Raw genomic sequence first — 21,291 nt, forward strand, 5'->3', positions numbered from 1 at the left:
GCCAGCCTGTGGCCTGCCTTTCAACTGGCCCATCAGCTCATGTAGATGTTTGGACATCTATTTATCAACCCACCCCATGGGTCTGCTTGTTGGCTCAGAAGGACCTCCTGAAAGATCAATCTAGGTCTGTCAAGGTCTGCTTGTCAGCTCATTTGTCAACCAGTGAGATTCTGTATATTGTGTAGACTTTCCTGGAGGATCAAGGCCAAGATCTATCAATCATTAAGACTGTATTTTATTGTGACTCTTCTGTATCATTTGAGTATCAAGCACTATAAAACTAAGGCTCTGGAGGAAGGGGGCATCTCGGATCATGAGGAAGATTTGAAGTCCACTTAATTAGAGGAGGTCATGGATTCTTTAATAAAGTGCTATTGGATCAGAACTCTGCCCCAGTTTCTTTTATTGGACAGTTTTGGCCCCCACACTACTCAATAAACTCCAATGGCTCCCTACCATTGCCAAAATCAAATACCAAATGCTCTGTTTGATCATCAAAGCCCTTCATAACCTAGCCCCCTCTTACCTTTCCAGTCTTCTTACACCTTACTCTCTGCCACATACTCTTTGATCCAGTGACACTGGACTCCTGGCTGTTCCATGAACAACACCATCTCTTGGCTTTGAACATTTTCTCTGATTTCCCTCCATGTCTGGAACACTCTCTCTCCTCACCTCTGGCTACAGACTTTCCTGGCTTTCTTTAAGTCCCAACTAAAAATCCCATCCCTTACAGGAGATTTTCCCAACCCTTCTTAATTCTAGTTCCTTCCTTCTACTAATTATTTTGTATTTATCCTGTACAGAGCTCGCTTTGTATAAATTTATTTGCAGGTTGTCTCCCCCATTGGATTGTAATCTCCTTGAGTGCAGGGACTATCTTTTGCTTCTTTTTGTATCCCCAGGGCTTATCACATTGACTATAGGCACTTATTAAATGTTTATTGATTAGTTGATTCTTTTAATGTTGTTTTGTTGCTTCTTACCTTCTAGATTATCCTTCACTTCTCTATTTGCATTTCCAATCTATTTTTTTCTCTTTTGTTTCTTCAGTAAGGCTTGTTATCAACCAATTCCAGTTTTTCTGTTCTGTCCATTATTTTTGCTATGTAGGCTATAAATTCTGCTCTCATAATTCTTATGTATCTTTGAACCACCTAAGAACATCATGTTATGTCTGAACACATTTACTAGATTTGGAGGCCATATTTCCTTCTATTGTTACTGTTTCCTCTGTTTATATGTTTATGTTCAAGGTTTTTGAGTTTTCTTCTTCCTGAGATATTTGGTAATTTCCATCCTCTTCCCCCCCACCCCTTACTTTCCCCTCTTGTTCATTTTCTGATTCCCTCCCCTGTGATGGTTACTTCCTTTGGGGCTGGATCTTAAAACACCTTAAATCCTCTCACATGGAAGCAATTCATGGTTCACCAATACAGGTCTCTGCACCGAGTGACATTTGAGTGGTTACAACTAACCCCAGCTGGTTGCTGCGCTCTTTCCCCTCAGGTTTAGTGGAGTGCTACATAGCACCCCCATACACAGTGTTCTTTCCTGGTGTGCTGCCCAATTCCATCTGCTGCTTAATTCTTTGGCCCAGCACTGGTAGTTTGGAGCTTCATAGCACTGGTACCTTGGGGTTACTGCCTTAGCATCCTCTCTGCTGGTACTATGGGGTTATGGCCCCTGATAAACTGTTGCTCCTAAAGGTCTGCTGCTATGTCACTTCATGGCCAAGGCACCTTTATAGGAGAACTTGGAATATGCTCTTCCAGGAAGCAAAGGATCTAGGCTTAAAACCAAGAATTACTTACCCCACCCGCCCCCCCAAAAAAACTGATTCTAAACTGATAATGAAACAGAGTATTTCCAATAATTCCTTATGAAAAGAACAAAGATGAATAGAAAATTTGACATACAAACACAGAAGTAAAGAGAAACATACAAAGGTAAACATGAGCAAGCAATCATAAGGGACTAAACAAAATTAAACTGCTTACATTTTTATATGGGGATCACATAGTCCCTCAAAATGGATTACAGAGGGAGTATAACTAGAGAGAGAGCTGGAGTGTGTGTGATTCTTTTGTGTTTTGATATTAAAATATCAAAGAATGGAAAAGGTAGGCACAGGAACACATTGGGAGAGAGAAAAAAGGAGAGGAACAATGGGGGAAATTATTTTATATAAATGTGGTACACAAGTATATAACAAAGAGGAGTCATTTGGGGGAGGAGCAGGTAACAAATGAACCACAATCTCACCTTAACTGGTCAAAAGGGGCAAGATTATAGACATTTCTCACTTTATGTAAGTGGACCATTTCACAGACCTCTACATAAAGCAATTTTTATATAATGCAAATTTGTCCACAGATGTGGGGAAGGGAGGGATGGATGGAGGCAGGAAAGAGACTCCATCCACCCATGGATGGAGGGGGCTTGCACACATTTCAGGGACATGAGGCCAGGGCCAGACACAGACATAGACAGGAAAGGATGGATGACACAAGGGACTGGGAACAGACACATGATACTTAATGCAGATGGATGGGTGGGCAGGTGAACAAAGTTCTCCTCTCTGAGGTCTTAAGCCACGTCCTGATCCAGAGGAGGTGGCAGTCTCTCCACTTATCCATTCTTCTGTATTCACTTGGAGTGTTATTTAGGTTTTTGTTTTAAAGTGGGGATGTGGGAGGCTGAACCAAGGGGCAGGAGAGGGAGAGAGAGACACACACATTAGGGCATAAAAACCTCACAAATGTTGAAAAACAGAAATATTAAATGCATGTTTCAATACAACAAAAATTGCATTTAATAAATGGCCTTTGAAGAAAAGACTAAAAATTAATTGGAAACAAATGACTTATGAACGGATGTATGGATTAGGAAAAAAAATCAAAGACACGATAATCAATTTAATTAAAGATAAAGACAATACTAAGACATACCAAAATTTTTGGGAAGCAGCCAAAAAAATTTTCAGGGGAAAATTTAAAACTAAATCATTAGAAAAGAGAAAGAATAGATCAATAAATTGAGCATTTAGCTAAAAAAAGGAAAAACCAACAAATTTAATAACCCTAATTAAACAACCAAATAGAAATCATAAAAGCCAAAGGAAAGTTTAACAAAATCGTAAAAAAAAAAAAGTCCCATTGAAATAATAAATAAAACTAGGTTTGTTTTTTTTAAAAAAATCCAATAAAGTAAAAAAGGCACTAGTTAATCTGATGAAAAAAAAGAATTAACAGTAACAAAAATGAAAAGAGTGAATTCATAAGCAATAGAGAAGAAATAAAAGAAGGTACTAGGAGATATTTCACCTGAGCATATGCAAATAAAAATTACAAACTAACTGATATTAATGAATATTTTTAAAACTACAAATTGCCCAGATTAAGAGAGTATTTAAATAATCCTATCTTTAAAAGAAATTGAACAAGCCATATAGGAACTCCCAAAGGGAAAAAAAAACAACAACAGCACAGGACCAGATGTATTTACAAGTGAATTCTATCAGACATTTAAAGAACAATTCATTCTAATATTACATAAACTATTTTTAAAAATAGGCAAAGAAAAGAAGGGGTCTTAATAAATTTCTTCTATGACATAAATATGGTCTTGACACCTAAATCAGGGAGAGTCAAAACTAAAAGAAAACTATAGGCCAAAATCCCTAATGAATTTTAAATAACACTAGCAAGGAGACTGCAACTATATGTCAAAAACATCATAGACTGTGACCAGGCTATATTTTTACTAGGAGTTCCAGGATGGTTCAATATTAGGAAAGCAATAATTGACCACATTAGTGACAAAACCAACAAAAATCAAAAGATTATTTTATAGATGCCAAAAAAACTTTTGACAAAATACAAACCCATTCCTATTAAAAAATTATAAAGCATAGGAATAAACAAAGCTTTCTTTAAAATACGTTGAATTTATCTAAAACCAAGAGGCAGCATTAACTGTAATGAGAATAAGCTAGAAGTCTTTTCTAATAAGAATGCGCAAGGATGTCCATTGTCACCATTTCTATCAACATTGTACTAGGAATGCTAGCTACAGCAATAAGACAAGAAAAATAAATTGAAGAAATATGTATAGGAAAGGAGGCAACAAAACTATCACTTTTTGCAGATGTTATGATGATTTTTATTATATATACGCACATATATGTAAATATAGAAGGTAGATCTATATATATATATGAAGTATATACTATATATAGGATATGCTAGACATAATACAAATCATACATGTAGCATATATTAAGTATAATTTCTCTTTGTTGGCTTTGTTGGTAATATATAGAAATACTGATGATTTATGTGATTGATATTATTTACAATGCTAATTAATATTATTTTTTATTAATATAGTACATTTATTTTATCTTCTAAGTCTGCAAAAAGTGATAGTTTTGTTCCATAATGCAGATATCTTATGAATGCAATTAAAATTGCTAGGTTACACACATCTGTTTTCTCATCAAATTGTCACTTTTTTTTTAACTCTTTCTACAACCACTGATCTAACATCATTGGATATATCATATATCTGATGAGACACTGTAGTCTGAGAAATGTGTAGCATCTTAAACATGTTACAGGAATCATCTCCAAACATAAACTTGACAATTGTTTTGGCACATGGAAAAATTAATTTTTATGACATAGTAGGAACTTCCCCATATTTCTGCAATTTGATAATTTACTAGATATGAAAATTCAATCACTTTTCTACTTTCTTACTTATTTACAGAAATAGAGAAATCAATATTGTGTGTTTTCCAATCTTGTTCTGTCCATCTAAAAAAATCAAAAGATTTATCAACAGTTTTCATGTTTTGATCATAAACATTGAGACAAAAGAGAAGGGTTTAAGCCATTATTTGCAAGAATTTCTCCAGAAATTAAACATTGTGGTTATAGACATTATCTCTAAGAAATTAAAAAGCAAATTTAATGTATCCTTCATTATAACCTTTCCCATACTTCTTACATTACAATACAAAAGTATCTCAAATATTTTTGTATGTTATTTCAGAATGGTGACCTATTAAGTAATTTTTACTATTTTCTTGATTGCAGTGTGTTAAGTCTAAACTAATATTTTGAAATTTCTCATTAATACATCTTTTATTATTTTTTTAACACTTACAATATATTGAATAATCCATTAGGGCTGCCATAATTTTTTTTAAAAATAGATTTCTACAAAAATTCTTTTTTACATTCAATACTTATTAAGTATGTAATAATCTTGTATTAGTACAATTGATGAAGATGTGTATTTTTCCAGATGGTTTTGTTTCATAACAATAGACTATTTTATTGGGACATTTCCTCCTCTCTCTCTGTCCTGTCCCCCAATCTCAGCTAAATGCTGCCATTACTGATGTATATGGACTCCACAAGACATGGGTACCTAATTAATTAATGAAAATGGATAGTTGCAGTATAAAATATTTGCTTTTCTACTGGTTAACAACAAGTGTTATATTAAATTGTAATTGTAAAGTTCAATTTCATATGTTGCTTTATTTTTATCAATGTTTATATATAAACTAATCTTTATAAGGAAGAATCTCTTCAAACATGACTTTTTTCCTTTACCGCTGGCACACCAGCTACATTCCCTCAGAAACTCTACTGAATAACTGACCAATATTGCCATCCAGCTCTTTTGAAAATCTACTAGGTAGAAACATAATAACATAAATAAAGAATAAGTTTAAATGGGAATACAACCTTAAACTGCAAAGAAAGGCAATATAAAAGTTTGTTTTGCAGAATATTTGTGTTGGTTTCAAGAAGCTATAATGTGCATGCCAAGCAATCATGGTTTTCAAACAGTCTGACATTTGTGCTGAAAAAATGAAAATGTTTGTAACATCATAATCACAGCTGATGAGGTATGATTACAGGGTAACAAGGAAATGAGGGAGCTATTCTATTGCAATATGCAGTATGCAACTGAGGGTGTGCACATGTCTCTGATCACTCACTGGGAATCACTTTGTACTTAAATGTTGAACCTCTGTGGTGGTTTGGAAACAATTTGATGACAAGTTGAAAAACTGCAAGAACATATTTATACTTAGTTATAAACAGTCAGGGTTTGATGTAATCTTTCAATGAACATAAAAATCATTGTGCACATAATTATATTGGTTTCAAATAACTGCAGAAGCAAACATATAATGTCTCAAACATGTACATGTATGTTGTCATATATTTGTAACATAGTTGAACAATTATTTGTTGCTTATGGTTCCATTAAATATTTTTAGCATAAATCCCTTGGATCTTCACTAGTCCTCAAGGGGTTCATGAACCACTGAATAAGAACCAATGCTATATTTTTAAAAAATTCTACAGAATCAAGTCCAAATAACTCAATTTGGCATTCAAGGCTCTCCATAATTTGGTCCCAATTTAACTTTCCAAACATATCTTCCAATATTGTCCTGAACAAGTCTTGACTTGTCAATAAACATTTAAGTGCCTGCTGTGTGCTAGATACTGTGCTAAGTACCAGGTATACAAAGGCAAAACAATCCCTATTTTCAAAAAGTTTGGAGTCTAATGTGGAGACAATATGCAACCAACCATGAACAAATAAATACAGGATAATATGAAGATAATCTCTGAGGTGAAACACTAGCATTTTTACAGAAAGTGGGATTTTTAGCTGAGACTTGAAGCCAGGCAGTCCAGGAATAGGAGATGAGGAGGGAAAAAATCCTAGGCATGGGAGACAACCAGTAAAAACTCATGATTGGGAGATACAGAGACTTGTGTGTGAGAAACAGCAAAGAGGTCAGTGTCACTGGATTATAGAATCTATGGAGGGGAGTAAGGTCTAATAAGAACATTGGAAAGGTAGAAAGAACCATGTTATAAGGGGCTTTTAAAAACCAAACAGCTGATTTTTATTTAACCCTGGAGCTAAAAGGGAGGAAATGGAGTTTATTGAATAGGGGTCTAGTCAAATTGGTCTAACCACTGTTCCTTGAAGAGTTTTAATTTTCCATCTTTGCACTTCTGTTCAAAGTTTTCCCTCTACCTGGATTGGTCCTTTACTTTTTCTTTCCACTTATATAGATTCTACCCATTCTTTTCAAGGTCCCACTCAAAATTCCAAGTCTTTCCTATTCACCTCCACCCCTCACCTTTCATTTTCCCCAACTCTATTTACCACCTATAGCACTTATTTAGCATCATTTATTGCCTTATATTGTAAAGCATCTTCACATGTCTATGACTCGTCTTCCGGCTAGATTATAAATTCTATGAATGGAGAGTTGGTTTCCACACAGTTCCAAGAGCCCTTGAAGACTATAGAAGTCACTAAAAAAAATTTTATGAATGCATTTTTCTTGGAAACAACAAGGAAAAGGTAATAAAAACCAGAATCATTTAATTTGTATTAAGAGTATTCTTTAATGAATTAAAATATTCTCACACTGTTTTTATAATCTTGTAACAGAACCCTCGGAGTCTTACTTTTGTTTAATGGCATTAAATGCTCAGGTAAAAACATTTATGAGTATCCCATCAGCCTGAGAGTGCTAGGATAGCTTTTACGCATTCCCATGCATTTTTCCTGGTCAATAAAGAGAGAGTTTGATTTGACAGCCAGGTCATGTTCCAACGTAGCTTTGGCATGGACCAGTCCTTGCAGGGTGTCCTCAGCATCTCTCAGTCGCTGCTGCAGGCTCTGGATTGTGTCATCAATTTCATGAACTTCATTAACAAGGCTGCAAAATAATAATAAACAGAAGCTCCATGATCCCATGGCTGGTTTCCAGTTAAATTTAATTCATATGTTATTTAATGAATGCTCATAGAATATATAGTTACCATTGTTGTTGTATGTATGTGTATAAAACAGTATTTCATAGAATGTTGAATCACATAAGTACAAATAAATATTGAGTCATAGGAAGATGGGCAGATAATGTGGTATGGTAGAAAGAACACTGGACATGAAGTCTTATGAGTTCAAGTTCTAAGTCTCTGACTCAAATCAAAAATACTATTCTGACATGGTATTCTTGGCTCTGCTCAAAAAATTCTCTGATTACCTTTTCCTATGGTTTTGAGTACTGCATTATATTTAGCTTCCCTGGGCTGAATTAAACATCATGACTAATACCACTGGGATTTGGCAGAGTTGTTCTATTTTCTGATTTTTTTCTGTTAATGCTTTCCTAAATGCCCATCGTGATTACCTGCAGACATCCTGCTCCTTATCATCTCAAGATGATAGGTTTATATTACTTAAAGAAGAGACTTTAGAGATCATCTAATTCCCCACAAGTTGAAGAAACTAGAGCACAGAGAAAATAAGTGGCAGGGCTGGGATTTGAATGCAGGAATACTGACTTCATATCTTGTGTTGTTTGTACTATACCATGATGGCTTTCACCAAAAACTACCCCAAGAAGGGCACCTAAAAGATTGTTTCTTTAAAATTCAGTGCCTCAGTTTTACCATTTAGGAGTTTCCATCAAGGATTTTGGATGGTATGTCTTCCAGAAAAATTGGGAAGCATCAACCATTGACATGTCACCCACCCTCCTGGAGCTTTTAGATCAGAGGTTCTTTACCTTTTTGTGTCATGGACCCTTTTGGCAGTTTGGTAAAACCCTATTGACCCCTTCTCAGAATAATGTTTTAAATGCATAAAACAGAACTTGTAGGATTACAAAGGAAACTAATTATAATGAAATATAGTTATTAAGGGAAAAAAAGTTCATAGATCCAGGTTGAGTACTCGTTTCAGAGGTTCTGTAGCCCTTTCTTTATCATATAAGTGCCCTCTTTCTATTTACAGACTCTAGACAAAAGCCCATATTGTTTAGTGAGAAGACTGACCAGTGAAAAGATTCAAAGATCGTTGGTCCTTTCTGGTTGATCCCATAAGGGTTCGTCTCAAAGTCTGCATGATGCATTTCTAAAATACAAGTGGCTAGTACAATGAAAATGTGAATGGTTCATTCATCAGTTATAGTTTATTTGATAATACACCCTCCCTTGGACATCTGCGGTAATAATAAATCAAATACATGCTGACAAGTGCTGGCCTGTTGGGGAAAAAATATCATAGGAATCATAGCCAAAATCCAGGGCTTTAAGGTCAAAGAAAAGATGTAAGCACCCAGAAAGAAAGTTCAAGAATCGAGAAGTCACAGTCAGGACTATAGAAAATTTAATGGTCATCCCTATGAAGGACAAAGAGCTTGTAATGTAATTTTCCAAGATGCTGAAGAGATGGATAATACCAAGAATAATTTACCCAGAAAAATTGAATATATGATCCTATAGGAGAAAAAATGGACCTTTGATAATATAAGGACTTTTAAACATGAAAAAATGAAAAATAAAACAGAACTGAGTAGAAATTTAGAAATACAAACAAAAGAGTCAAGAGAAACATAAAAACTGAAAATAAAAGTGAGCAATCAGAAGGGATTGGAGGAACAAAGGAGGAAATGTTTGCATTCTAATAGGGAGAAAGAAACAAGTTTCCTCTGAGAAGCAAAATGTCAGCAGGATTTATGGAATGAGTTATATTAAAATAGAGACCTTTGGAGTAGTTTAATTATGTTTATATAATCTTAAAATAGGAAAGGGAAGGGAAAAGGGATACATCAAGAAAGAAAGAAGGACAAACTATAGGGGAATTTATTATCTTATTTAATCAGTATGAACAAGTAAAGCGCGCGCACACACACATACACACACACACACAGAGGAAAGGGTGGGGCACTGAGTGTCCCTTAAACCTCACTTTCATATGAACCAATCAGAATAGGGTAGAACAGATACAGAATTTATTATAGAAATACATGTGACCAAATGGGAAAAGGAGGAAACTGGGAGAGGAGAGAGAGAAATGAGAGAAAGGTTGATTTAGGGAGGTATTGGTCATAAACAAAATAAATTCTAACCACAGAAGGTAGATTATGAAGAGAGGTTTCCAAGAAAAAAAAAAGAGTGAGATCCTAAGATTGAGGTTTGGGTGAGAGGAAGAAGGAAAGGGAGGAGAAAAAAATTATATCTAACATAGATCATGCTCCTTCCCTACAACCTCTCTTGTCTTTGTAAAGAAGGGGCTGGATGCAAAGAGAGGAAATCATATTAACCATCAAAATTGTGAATAGGAACGGGATTAACTCATCCATAAAATGGAAGAGGATAGAATATTAGATTATAAAGGACAATACAACAAATATTGTTCATAAGAAACACACTTGAAACATAAATATCTGCAAAGAGGTAGGAATACAATTTACAAGAGGTAGGAATCAAATTCATTATGCTTCAGCTGAACTCAAAAAAGCAAGGGTGGCCATTAAGATATCTCAGATAAAGCAACAGAAAAAATAAATTTGACTAAAAATGATAAAAGGGGGGGGCAGCTAGATGGCGCAGTGGATAGAGCACCAGGCCTGGAGTCAGGAGGACCTGAGTTCAAATCTAGCCTCAGACCAGACACTTGACACTTACTATCTGTGTGACCCTGGGCAAGTCACTTAATGCCAATTGCCTCATCAAAAAGAAAAAAAAATGATAAAAATGGAAATTGCATTACATTTAAATTCAGGCACCATATATAATGAATGAATATCAACACTTAACAAATATGCACCCAAATAGCACAGTATCTAAATGCAAAAAAAAAAGCAAAGCTAAATGAATTACAAGGAGAAAAAGACAATAAAACTATAAAAGTTGGAGGTAGACCTACAGAAATCTCTTGTAGACCTGCAGAAATCTCACAACAGCAACAACAACAAAAATGAGAAATAATGACCTGAATAAATTTTTTTAAAGGTTAGATATGATAGATCTCTGGCAATTAGTGAACAGGAATAGAAAGGAGTATATTTATTTCTCAGTTGTGCATGGTACCTTCATAGAAACTGACCATTCATTAAGGTATAAAAATGTTACAAATGCAGAAAAACAAATATTAAATCTTTTAAAGACCACAATACAACAACAATTATATTCAAGAAAAAACTGCAGAATAAAAGATTTTAAATTAATTAAATTAAATCATTTAATTCTAAAGAACTGGTTTGCCAAAGAACCAATCACAGCAGCAAGAGATAAATAAAAATAACGAAAATCATGATACCACATACCAAAAATTTAGGGAGCAATTTATATCTCTAAAGAATTTCATCAACAAAAGAAAGAAGGAACAAATAAATGAATTGAGCATACAACAACAACAACAACAACAACAACCACAACAAAAAAACAAACTAGAACACCAGAAAGAAAAAAAACCGTAATAAAATACAAAATAGAAATTCTGAAAATTACAGAAGAGGTTAAAAAGCAAAAACAAAAAATTTAAAAAACTATTGAATTAACAAATAAAACTAGGAACTTTTTAAAAAAACAAAATAAACATTTACATAATTTGATTTTTAAAAGAGGCAAACCAAATTATCATTAAAAGTGAAGAAATTTCAGAAAAATAAATTATTAGAAACTATTTTGCCCAATTACATGTCAATAAGACTGATAATGTAAGTGAAATGGATGAATATTTACAAAAACATAAAATGTCCAGATTAACAAAGCAATAAATAGAGAAATCAAATATCCTAATTTTGGAAAAATACATTGAACAAGCTATAATGAGCTCTGAAAAAAAGGTAGGTCCAGATAGCTTTACAAATGAATTCTATCAACCACTCAGAGACCAATTAATTCCAATATTATGTAAGCTATCAAAAAAAAAAACCATAGGAAAAACCAAACCCCTTACATGGTATAAATATAGTCTTTATATATAGTTAAACCAGGGAGGGTCAAATCAGAGAAATAAAACCATAGACCAATGACTCTAATGAATATTAACACAAAAATTTAAATAAAATATTAGCATAGAGACTACAGCAACATATAACAAATATTGCATATTATACCCATATTGAATTTGTACCAGGAATTCAGGGTTTGTTCAATATTAGAAAAACTCTCAACAGAACACATTAAGAACAAGAATAACAAAAATCATACAATTATTCCAATGGATGAAGGATAAAGCTTTTGAAAAGATGCAATACCTCTTACTGTTTAAAAAAAATTACATCAAGGTTCCCCCATTTCTCCACCACAGGAATTAGTTTTCCCAAAAGACTGAACTGTCTCTGGAACATGGTTGTCCCAGGTCTCCCTTGATACAGTTTCTAGGTCATTTTAGGGCATAAAAAATCCCATCCAGAGGAATTTGGTACCCCTTTAAGTGCCATGGTATCCTTGTTATACATATCCTTGGTCATATTAGGGCAAAATTAATTTCCTTTTCTTAACTGTTCAATGACTTTCAAGTACCTCATTTCATCCTAATATTGAACCTGAACTAACAGGATGCTGGTGTTATACCCACCAACAGAAATAAATGGAACTTAATACAGTATGTATTATCTATCTAAAGTGAAGAACCAGCATTATATGTAATAGGGATAAAGTAGAAGTCTTCCCAATTAAGATCAAGGATAAAGCAATTATGTCCATTATCAACACTACTACTTGATGTGGTGCTAGAAACACAAGCTATAGCAATGACAAGAGAAAATAAGGGAATAATCACAGGCTAAAAAGGAAACAAAAGTATTGATTTTTACTGGTTTTACTTAGCGAGTTCTAGAGAGTTAAGGAAATGTAATTTAAAAAAAAACCTCACCAAAGTTCAATGATGTAAAATAAATTCACGTAAAAGTCATCATTTCTATATTTTCCCAACAAATCCAGCAGAATGGATGGAAAGAGAAATTTCATGTATAACTTGCTTAGGAATATACCTACCAAGACATACACAGGAATGATATGAATACAATTCTAGAACACTCTTTATGGAAATAGGCATAAATAGAGAAATATTAATTGAGTAGGCTGAGCCAATAAAATAAAATTGCTATACTCTTTGAATTAATTTATTTATTTGTGCTAAACTTATTGAACTATGAAAGGATTACTTCATATGAAAGACTAAAAGGTCATAAATTTCAAGGGAAAAAATAAAAAAAATTGAGAAAGGAGGTCTAGCAGTACCAGATATCAAACTATATTACAATACAGCAAACAGCAAATTAATTTGGCTCTGATTAAGATATAAAGAGAGTGATGGAAAAATAGACTGTGTACACAATGTATAAAATCAAATGAATACGGGAGCCCAGTGTTTGATATTTATAAATACTCAAGCTACTGGGGTAAGAATTCACTCTTCAGTAAAAACTGCTGGGAAAATTAAAAAACAGTCTGGCAGAAACTAGGCATCTCATACCATTTGCCATGAACAGCTTCAAATGTATATATGACTTGGACTAAAAGAGTAACATTATAAACAAATTAGAGGAGCAAGGAAGAAATTTCCTTTCATATCTATGGATAGGGGAATAGTTCATAATAGTACATGATAGGGATAGGGAAGATCACAAAAGATTAATGGACACTTTTGATTACATAATTTTTTAAAATGATGAACAGGATGAAAAGGATGAAGGGATGAAAGTTCCCTGGAAGGACAAATATTGAAGCTGAAGCTTAAATGCTTTGGTCACATAATAGGAAGACAGGATTCATTCGAAAAGATTCTGATATTGGGAAAGATTGAAAGCAAAAAGGGTATGGCAGAGGATTAGATGGATAGATAACGTCATGGAAGCAATGAACATGACCTTGGACAGACTTCGGTGGTGTGCTATGGTTGTGGGATTACAAAGAGTTGAACATGACTGAATGACTGAGCAACAACAATAAAGAAACAGTATCAGAGAAACCTGGGAACACTTGTATAAACTAAAACCAAAGCAATTTATACAACTGTTATTACAATGTTATAAAGACAAACAAGTTAGAAAGACTTAAGAACTCTGATCTTTGGAACCATGGTCCAGGGAACTGATTATGAAGCAGAGGTAATAGATTCGAAAGTGTTAATGACACATGGACATGACTAATGCAGTAATTAGTTTTGCTTGAATTAGTTTTGCTTGACTGAATATTGGGTACAAGGATTTTTTTCCAGGGAGGGAAATGTGGGAGAGAGAATAAATATGAGTCACATATATTAATTATTCACTATTTTATGTTTCTATTGAGGACAGGGTAAATTGAAATAGGTTTAAAGTGCAAATGAATTCAAGTTAGATATGAGGAAGAACTAAAAGACTGTAAAACTTGCTAAGCATTATAAAACTGATAAGGGAGGATAGTTTTGTAAATCATTCTGAAATGCTTAGTATGTCATAGAAATGAATGCTTGTCTGCACGGAACTACCATAAAGTTTATGACACTGTAAAATGCACGTAAAACAATCAAATTTAATTTCCTTCTAGGGAAATCCTATAATAATTCTAAAAACTCCAACTGAGATTTATGATTAAGTCATTTCAATATCATCAAAACCTCATCAAATGAAGTCAAACCATTTTTATCTTATAAAAAGTTTCAAACTTAACATTTCAAACTCCTTCCAAATGATTAATTCTTCTTTGGAAAAAAAATAAACATCATAAACATATAAATATATGCACAAAACTACAATCAACAATGGCTGGTGAAGTCAAATATGAATGAAGAGTATGACAAGCACTTTCTTCATTCATAAGTAGTCACTTCTTTGCACCATTAACCTGCCTTACCGTAATTGGGCTGTATCTCGGCACAGTTCTACATTTGGTCTTCTTGTACGCTCATCCAGTCTAGTGTGTGCCACCTTCAAAGGTGCTCCTCTGTCCCGAATGGCTTTTCGGATAGCTTCTATGGCCATTTCAGTTTGGAAAATTTCTTGTAGTGTCTAAAAGAGTATAAAATATAAATAAGTATTAAATTCTACGTGGAGTTTTCTCCCAGCTGATCTTTTCTTCTTATCAACTGCTGTTTCTTTATGTCGAGTGCTACCAGTGTTTTTCCTCTTCACCATAATCCTCACTCCAAAACTGCTCCTCCATCTCATTTGAGAAAGAGCTAAGATACCATTCTATGGCCATTCTGTGTGACAGAATCCCATTTTACTCTCACTGTCTAAGAAATCTGTCACCTTTTAGATATTTAGCTCTGCTGTCTTCCATTGCTATTCCACTGAATGTGGGAAGGTTAATGTAAAAAGAAATGGGCAAATCCTTTTCATTAGGTGTCAGCAAAATAATAACTTAATTGACACATAACTACTGGTGTGTGACAATTAACAAGTTATTGAACTACTCCGAACTTCAATTCCTCATATGTAGAATAGGAATAAAAAATACTTACCTGACAAGTCTGTTGTAAGAAACGCAATTTGTAAAGGTGAGTAATTATAATAAAATAGCTTATATTGTATAGTACATAAAGTTTTACAAAGTACATTCATATATGTTATTTCAACTGACTTTAAAAATAAGTGAGTTAGACAGCCTAATCCATTGTTGTCTTCATTTGACTGGTGAGAAATCCATTTTTTTTGACCCTCTACCCCAGTCCAATACTCTTTCACCTGTATCTTACTACCAGCATTTGAAATTGCTTTTGCCTTTCCATAGTATTTGCTTTTTCCCATGTATTTACTGAATTAAGTCAGACCTAAGTCCAGACCTTCCAGAATTTTCTCAGTCTAGATCTAGGTTCACCAGAAAATTCCTTCTACTGCCAAAAAGCCCTGACTGAAGAGTTCTTGACATCCTGAACTCACACACCTGTTACAAAGGCTAGGAATATCCAATTCAGCATCCATTAGAGTATGAGTTCCTTGAGGGTAGCAATCATGTTTTTGCCACTATCTCCAGCACTTAACACAGTTACTGGCACATTGTAAGTGCTAAATAAATTCTTTTTGATTGACTGACTGACCTATACTCAGGGAAACACATAAAGCAAAAGAAGACTCCTTTAGGCTACAATATATATCGTAGTTGTTATATGTAAGCAGTCATCATTTTTGCAATATTGAGGAGGGTGCTTTGAGTCTGTGGTCCACAAGGGCCCTCCAACTACCACTCATTGGAGATGGGGAGAGAGAGACAGAGACAGAGAGACAGAGAGAGAGAGAGTGAGTGAGTAAAGGGAGGAGGAGAGGGGGAGGTTCATTAAAATTCATTAGATTTGGAGATTAAGAGATCATTAGTAATTGCAGAGGGTAGTTTCAGTTGAATGAGGTCAGTTCTAAATTGGAAAGGATGGCCATGCTGTCCACAACCTATGAAGTTGCCTTTGTAGTCATTTCTGACCTCATCAGTTGGGTAGACTAGGCAAGGGGAGTAACATGTTTGCTTTCAGGCAGCAGCAGTGCTTCACACAGGGATTAGCAGCAGAGCCCCAAACAGAATTTATGCCCAAGACCTGGAGGAGGGGGGCAATAGTAGAAGCCTAAGGAATTGCTCAGCCTTGGCAAAGAAGGTAGCATTTCAGAGGAGTTTGGCTGTGGCAGAGGAAGCAGAGCTTGAGATCTTACCAAGGAGACAGTGCTCGGTACTAGCAACAGTGCTGGCAAGCCTGCATCACAGTGTTTGCTTACTTTTATCTAGAACTGATATGGTCACTCCACAATGCTATCAGCATAATACCTAGTGGTCAACAGACAACTCTTTCACAGGGAAGGTTTGGAGCATCAAGAAGTGGCATAGGTGGGAAGTACCTTGTTTTCTAATAAGAGGGGAATGAAGAGACTAGTTCTGCATTATTCTCCAGGTACCACAAAAGAAGGGAGAAGTCACTCAGCAAAGAACTCTGAAGGGGCAAATATTTGATATCCTTCTTTCCCTCCATCCATGGGGCACCTAAGAAGGTGACAATCTTGGCATGACGGCCAAGGAACATAGAATGGATGTAATACAAGGTAAGTCTCAGTATAGACTCTGACACTGAGGAAAATCTGCAAGAAGGTAATGACCTCTTAGCTACCTTAAACAAATGACCCTAAACAATGTTAAGGATCTATGACTATCATCTGCACTGCAACCCTGATGATCCTGGTGCTTCTCCTGCTCGTTGTCACTGATTTACCTTGGGATACTCACTATGAACTGAATAGATTTGGTATCATTTATCATGTGAACTAGATCATTAAGAGCTGATTCTTTTGAAGCAGACAGGAGAAGCCTGTATTTCTGTTCTTTATTCTTCACATTTGATCCTTCCTATAAGAGGTCATTGCATTATTTATTTTCTTTTTTGTTGTCTTGCTGTTTTTGTTTTTTGTTTTATGTTGATCATTTGACTATCTTCAATTTATCCTGTATGTGTCTTGTTTGTACATAGTTGTTCTAATGCTATCTCTTCCACTACACTGTAAGTTTCTTGAGAGTAGAGACTATCTTTTGCTTTTCTTTGAATTCCAAGAATTTAGCACAGGCACTTAATTAATGGTAGTTGACTGAGTGCTTACTATATATGCCAGGCACCATATTAAGCATACTGATACAGAACGGCAAAAACAGTACCTGCCTTCAAAGATCTCACATTCCTTTTTTTGGGGGGGGGCAGGGCAATCAAGGTTAAGTGACCCTGGGGCCACACAGCTCGTAAGTGTCAGGTGTCTGAGGCCAGGTTTGAATTCAGGTCCTCCTGACTCCAAGGCTGGAGCTCTAACCATTGTGCCATCTACCTGCCCTAAAGAGCTCATATTCTAATGAGGGAGACAAGATGTAAATAACTAGGTGCATATAAGATATGGGCAAAGAATATGGTGGGTAATTTGAGAGAAGATACTAGCAGTAGGGGGAAAGGAACATGAAGGAGGGGAGGGAGGAGTAAAGAGAAAGGAAAGGGAACAGGAAAGTTCTCTTGCAGAATGTGGGATTTTATATGAGTCTTGAAGGGAGCCAGGGAAGCAAGAAGTTGGAGGTAAGTTGGAGGAAAGAGTTTGGGGCATGGGGGACAACCAGTATCCATACAAGAGATTGGGAGATGGAGTATCCTGTGAAAAGAACAGTAGGCTACTGAAGCTAGATCACAGACTGTGTGGAGGGCAGTGTAATAAGTGTAATAAGGCTGAAAAAGTAAAAAAGATCTAGATTATGAAGTATTTTAAATGTCAAACAGAAGATTTTATTGTAGGTAATAGGGAATAATTGGAGTTCATTAAGCAAAGAAGTACCATGGGTATGGCTAGGCTTTAGAAAAATCATTCTGGCAGCTGAGTGGAGAATGGATTAAAAAGGGAACAGACTTGAGGTACAGAGGCTAATTAGAAAGCTATTTCAGGTTTTTCTAGATGAGATAGGATGAGGGCCCAAACTAAGATAGTGCCTGTAATAATGGAGAGAAGGAAATGTATATGAGAGTTGTGAAGGTAGAAATGACAAGATTTAGCAGTAGAATGGATATGCAGGATGAATGAGAAGTCAAGTATCATACTGAGGTTGCAAATCTGTGTGACTGAGAGGAAGGCAGTATCTTCAACAGTAATAGGGAAGCAGGGAAGAAGGGAGGAGGGTTGGGGTGAGGGGGAGAAGATAGTGAGGTCTTGCTTTCAAGAAAAAAATCCATTACCCTGTAGCTAACTTGATGGGCCTTTCCAAATTCAGCTCAGTTGCTCTTTAATTGACAGACGTGCTATGTCTGTTACCGTTACTCTTCTTAATCAGAATCTTTCCCACTTGGTAGGGTTTGTTAGAACTTGAAATCTGTTGACATCGTCTTCATGATCCTAGGGTTACCTCCATGCAACAATAAGGGATCACTTAAGGCACGAGCGGCAATTACTTGTTTAATCAACTCTATGAAATAGTGCCTATTTTCATTATTATAAAAACTATTTAAATATTGAATGAATAAATAAGTGAATAAATTAATCCATTTCTTGGTGAAGACAATAATATCATCACTAGAGAAATGTATTTAAATTACAGGTTAAAAGAAAGGACAACGAGATCTATTTTATATGTGTTAGACTTGAGATGCCTCAAACATTCAGCTTGAAATGTTCAAAAGGCAGCTGGTGATAATGGGACTATAGGGTTGGATATATAGATCTGGGAATCATCTGTGTATAAATGATAAAAGAGAATTAAGAGGGATAAGAGGGCCTAGGACTGAGCCTTGGTGACACCCATGATTAGTGGGCAGAACATGGATAAATGTCAAGCAAAAGACATTGAAAAAGATCAGTCAGCTAGATAGGAGGAGAATTTTAAGAGGATAGTGTCATGAAAACCTAAAGAGTACAGTATCCAAGTGGAGATGGTGATCAACAGTATCAAGTGATGCAGTGAGAAAAGTCTATTAGATCTGGCAATTAAGTCATCATTGGTAACTCTGGAGAGGGTAGTTTCAGTTGAATAACAACATCTGAAGCTGGACTGCAGAGTGTTTAAAAGCAAGTGGGAGGAGAGGAAATGGAGATGCCTAGTTTTGATGGCTTTCTCAAGGAGTTTGGTTGAGAAGGGAAGGAGAGTTAGAGGATCATACTTACTAGGAATGGTCAGATCAAATGAGAATTTTTAAGGATGGCAAAAGACAAGGCTGATTTTTAAGCAACAGGACTTTAAGGAGCCAGTAGATAAGGAGATATGTCAGATTGGAGAGGGTGGGGAAGATAATGGAGACATAAGAAGATTGGAGGTAATGGGACAAGAAATGCATGTATGGTGATTTGCCTTGGCATGGAGAAAGGTCACTATTTCATTAGAGACAGGAGTGAAGGAGGAGATAGTTGGGGATGCCTGAGTAATATAAAATGAGGAAAAAGGGGGAAAAGGAGCTCTTGTCAAATGTCCCTCCCCTTCTTTTTTTTTTTGAGACAAGTATGAGATGGGGACCTCAGCTGAGAGGGTGGAGGAAGGGAAAAAGTGGGACAATCAATGGGACAGTGAATCAGTTAGGGAGGTGTAAAAGGATTGTCTTGCTCCAGTGAGGTCCCAATTGAGTTTATGTAATGCAAAATTTTCGGTGACTCAATCAATAAAGTTTTGTGATTTTTTTCATCTCAGTTCAATTGCATATAAATGGGAGTTAAAGAGGTAGATGGTTGAGAGTAAGCCAGGGTTGGGATTTGGTCAGGTGTGATTGGTGATATAATAAGGGGGCAAGGGATTCAAGAATAGATCATAGTTTAGAGCTGAACTGGTTCACCAAGGGTCTGAGATATGGAAAAGATCATAGAGGCAAAGCAGGAGTTATGGACTGACAAAGAACAAAGGGTGGTGGGAAAATAGGTACTTTAATTTACTCCTGATGGAGCTGTCAATTGGGCAATCCATTCTAAAAAGCAATTTAGAACCATGCCCAAAAAGTTCCTGAATAAGTACATACCCTTTGGTCCAGCAATACCACTATTAGATACCTATTAAAGAGACAAAAGAAAGAAGAAAATGACCCATATGTGTAAAAATGTTTATAGCAAATCTTTTCGTAGTGGCAAAGAACTGGAAACTAAGGGGATGCCCATCAATTGGGGAATGGCTAAACAATTGGCACATAAGTGAATCTAATGAAATAATATTGTGCTGTAAGAAATGATGGAGATAATTTTAGAGGAACCTGGGAAAATTTGTATGAACTGATGCAGAGTGAAATGAGCAGAAGCAGGAGAATAATTTTATGTGATTGAAACAACATTGTAAAGACAAATAACTTTGAAAGACTTAAGAACTGGGATCAACACAATAACCAATCATGACTCCAGAGGACAGATGATTACAAATTACTACCTGCCTCTTGACAGTTGATAGATTCAGAATGCTGATTGAGAAACATATACACAAACGTATATGTATATGTGTATGTATATACATATATATACATACACATATACATACATATACACACACACACATATATCATGGCCAACATCATATTTATATTCCCAATGTGGGAATTTGTTTTACTTGACTATGGATATTTGTTACAGGTTTTTATTTTTATTTTTTTTTCAATGGGGGATGGGAGCTAGTGAGGAAAGAAAATAGATTTATGTGAAAAAATAAAAATTTCATGAAACTTAAAAAAACACCAGAGGGCTTGAGGGAATAGAAGCCACAGTGAGGTTGAAGAACAAGATTAGGGATCATAAGACATAGGGAAAAATGAAATGACAAAAGATTCTGATCAGATATAGGAATCTGGGCATTTACAAATATATAGGGTATGATTATCTCTTAGTAGCTGAGGTGGAGTGGTAGGAACTGGTAGGAATCATAGGAACTGAGTAGAATGAGGAACTAGGAAGTTCTAGTATTTGAGGGCTGGTCAATTTGTATGCTGAATCCCTTTAGTATGAAGGCAGGAGTCGGGGTGGAAACAAGGACTGTGAGTTAGGAAAGATAA

At 35.4% G+C, this 21,291-nt stretch overlaps 1 protein-coding gene across 1 annotated transcript in view; it reads right to left on the minus strand.

The window, feature by feature from the left end:
- Positions 1-7,557: 7,557 nt before the first annotated feature.
- Positions 7,558-21,291, minus strand: part of TEKT3 (tektin 3) — a 62,827-nt gene continuing 49,093 nt past the window's right edge. Inside the window, exons 6-7 of the mRNA XM_027840673.1 lie at positions 14,691-14,845; positions 7,558-7,774 (exon numbers count right to left, since the gene is read on the minus strand). Of these exons, the coding sequence (XP_027696474.1) occupies positions 7,558-7,774; positions 14,691-14,845 (372 nt within the window). The remainder of the gene's footprint in view (positions 7,775-14,690; positions 14,846-21,291) is intronic.

Source organism: Vombatus ursinus, unplaced genomic scaffold, assembly GCF_900497805.2.
Source record: "Vombatus ursinus unplaced genomic scaffold, bare-nosed wombat genome assembly UNPS02004704.1, whole genome shotgun sequence".
NCBI classification, from domain to species: Eukaryota; Metazoa; Chordata; class Mammalia; order Diprotodontia; family Vombatidae; genus Vombatus; species Vombatus ursinus.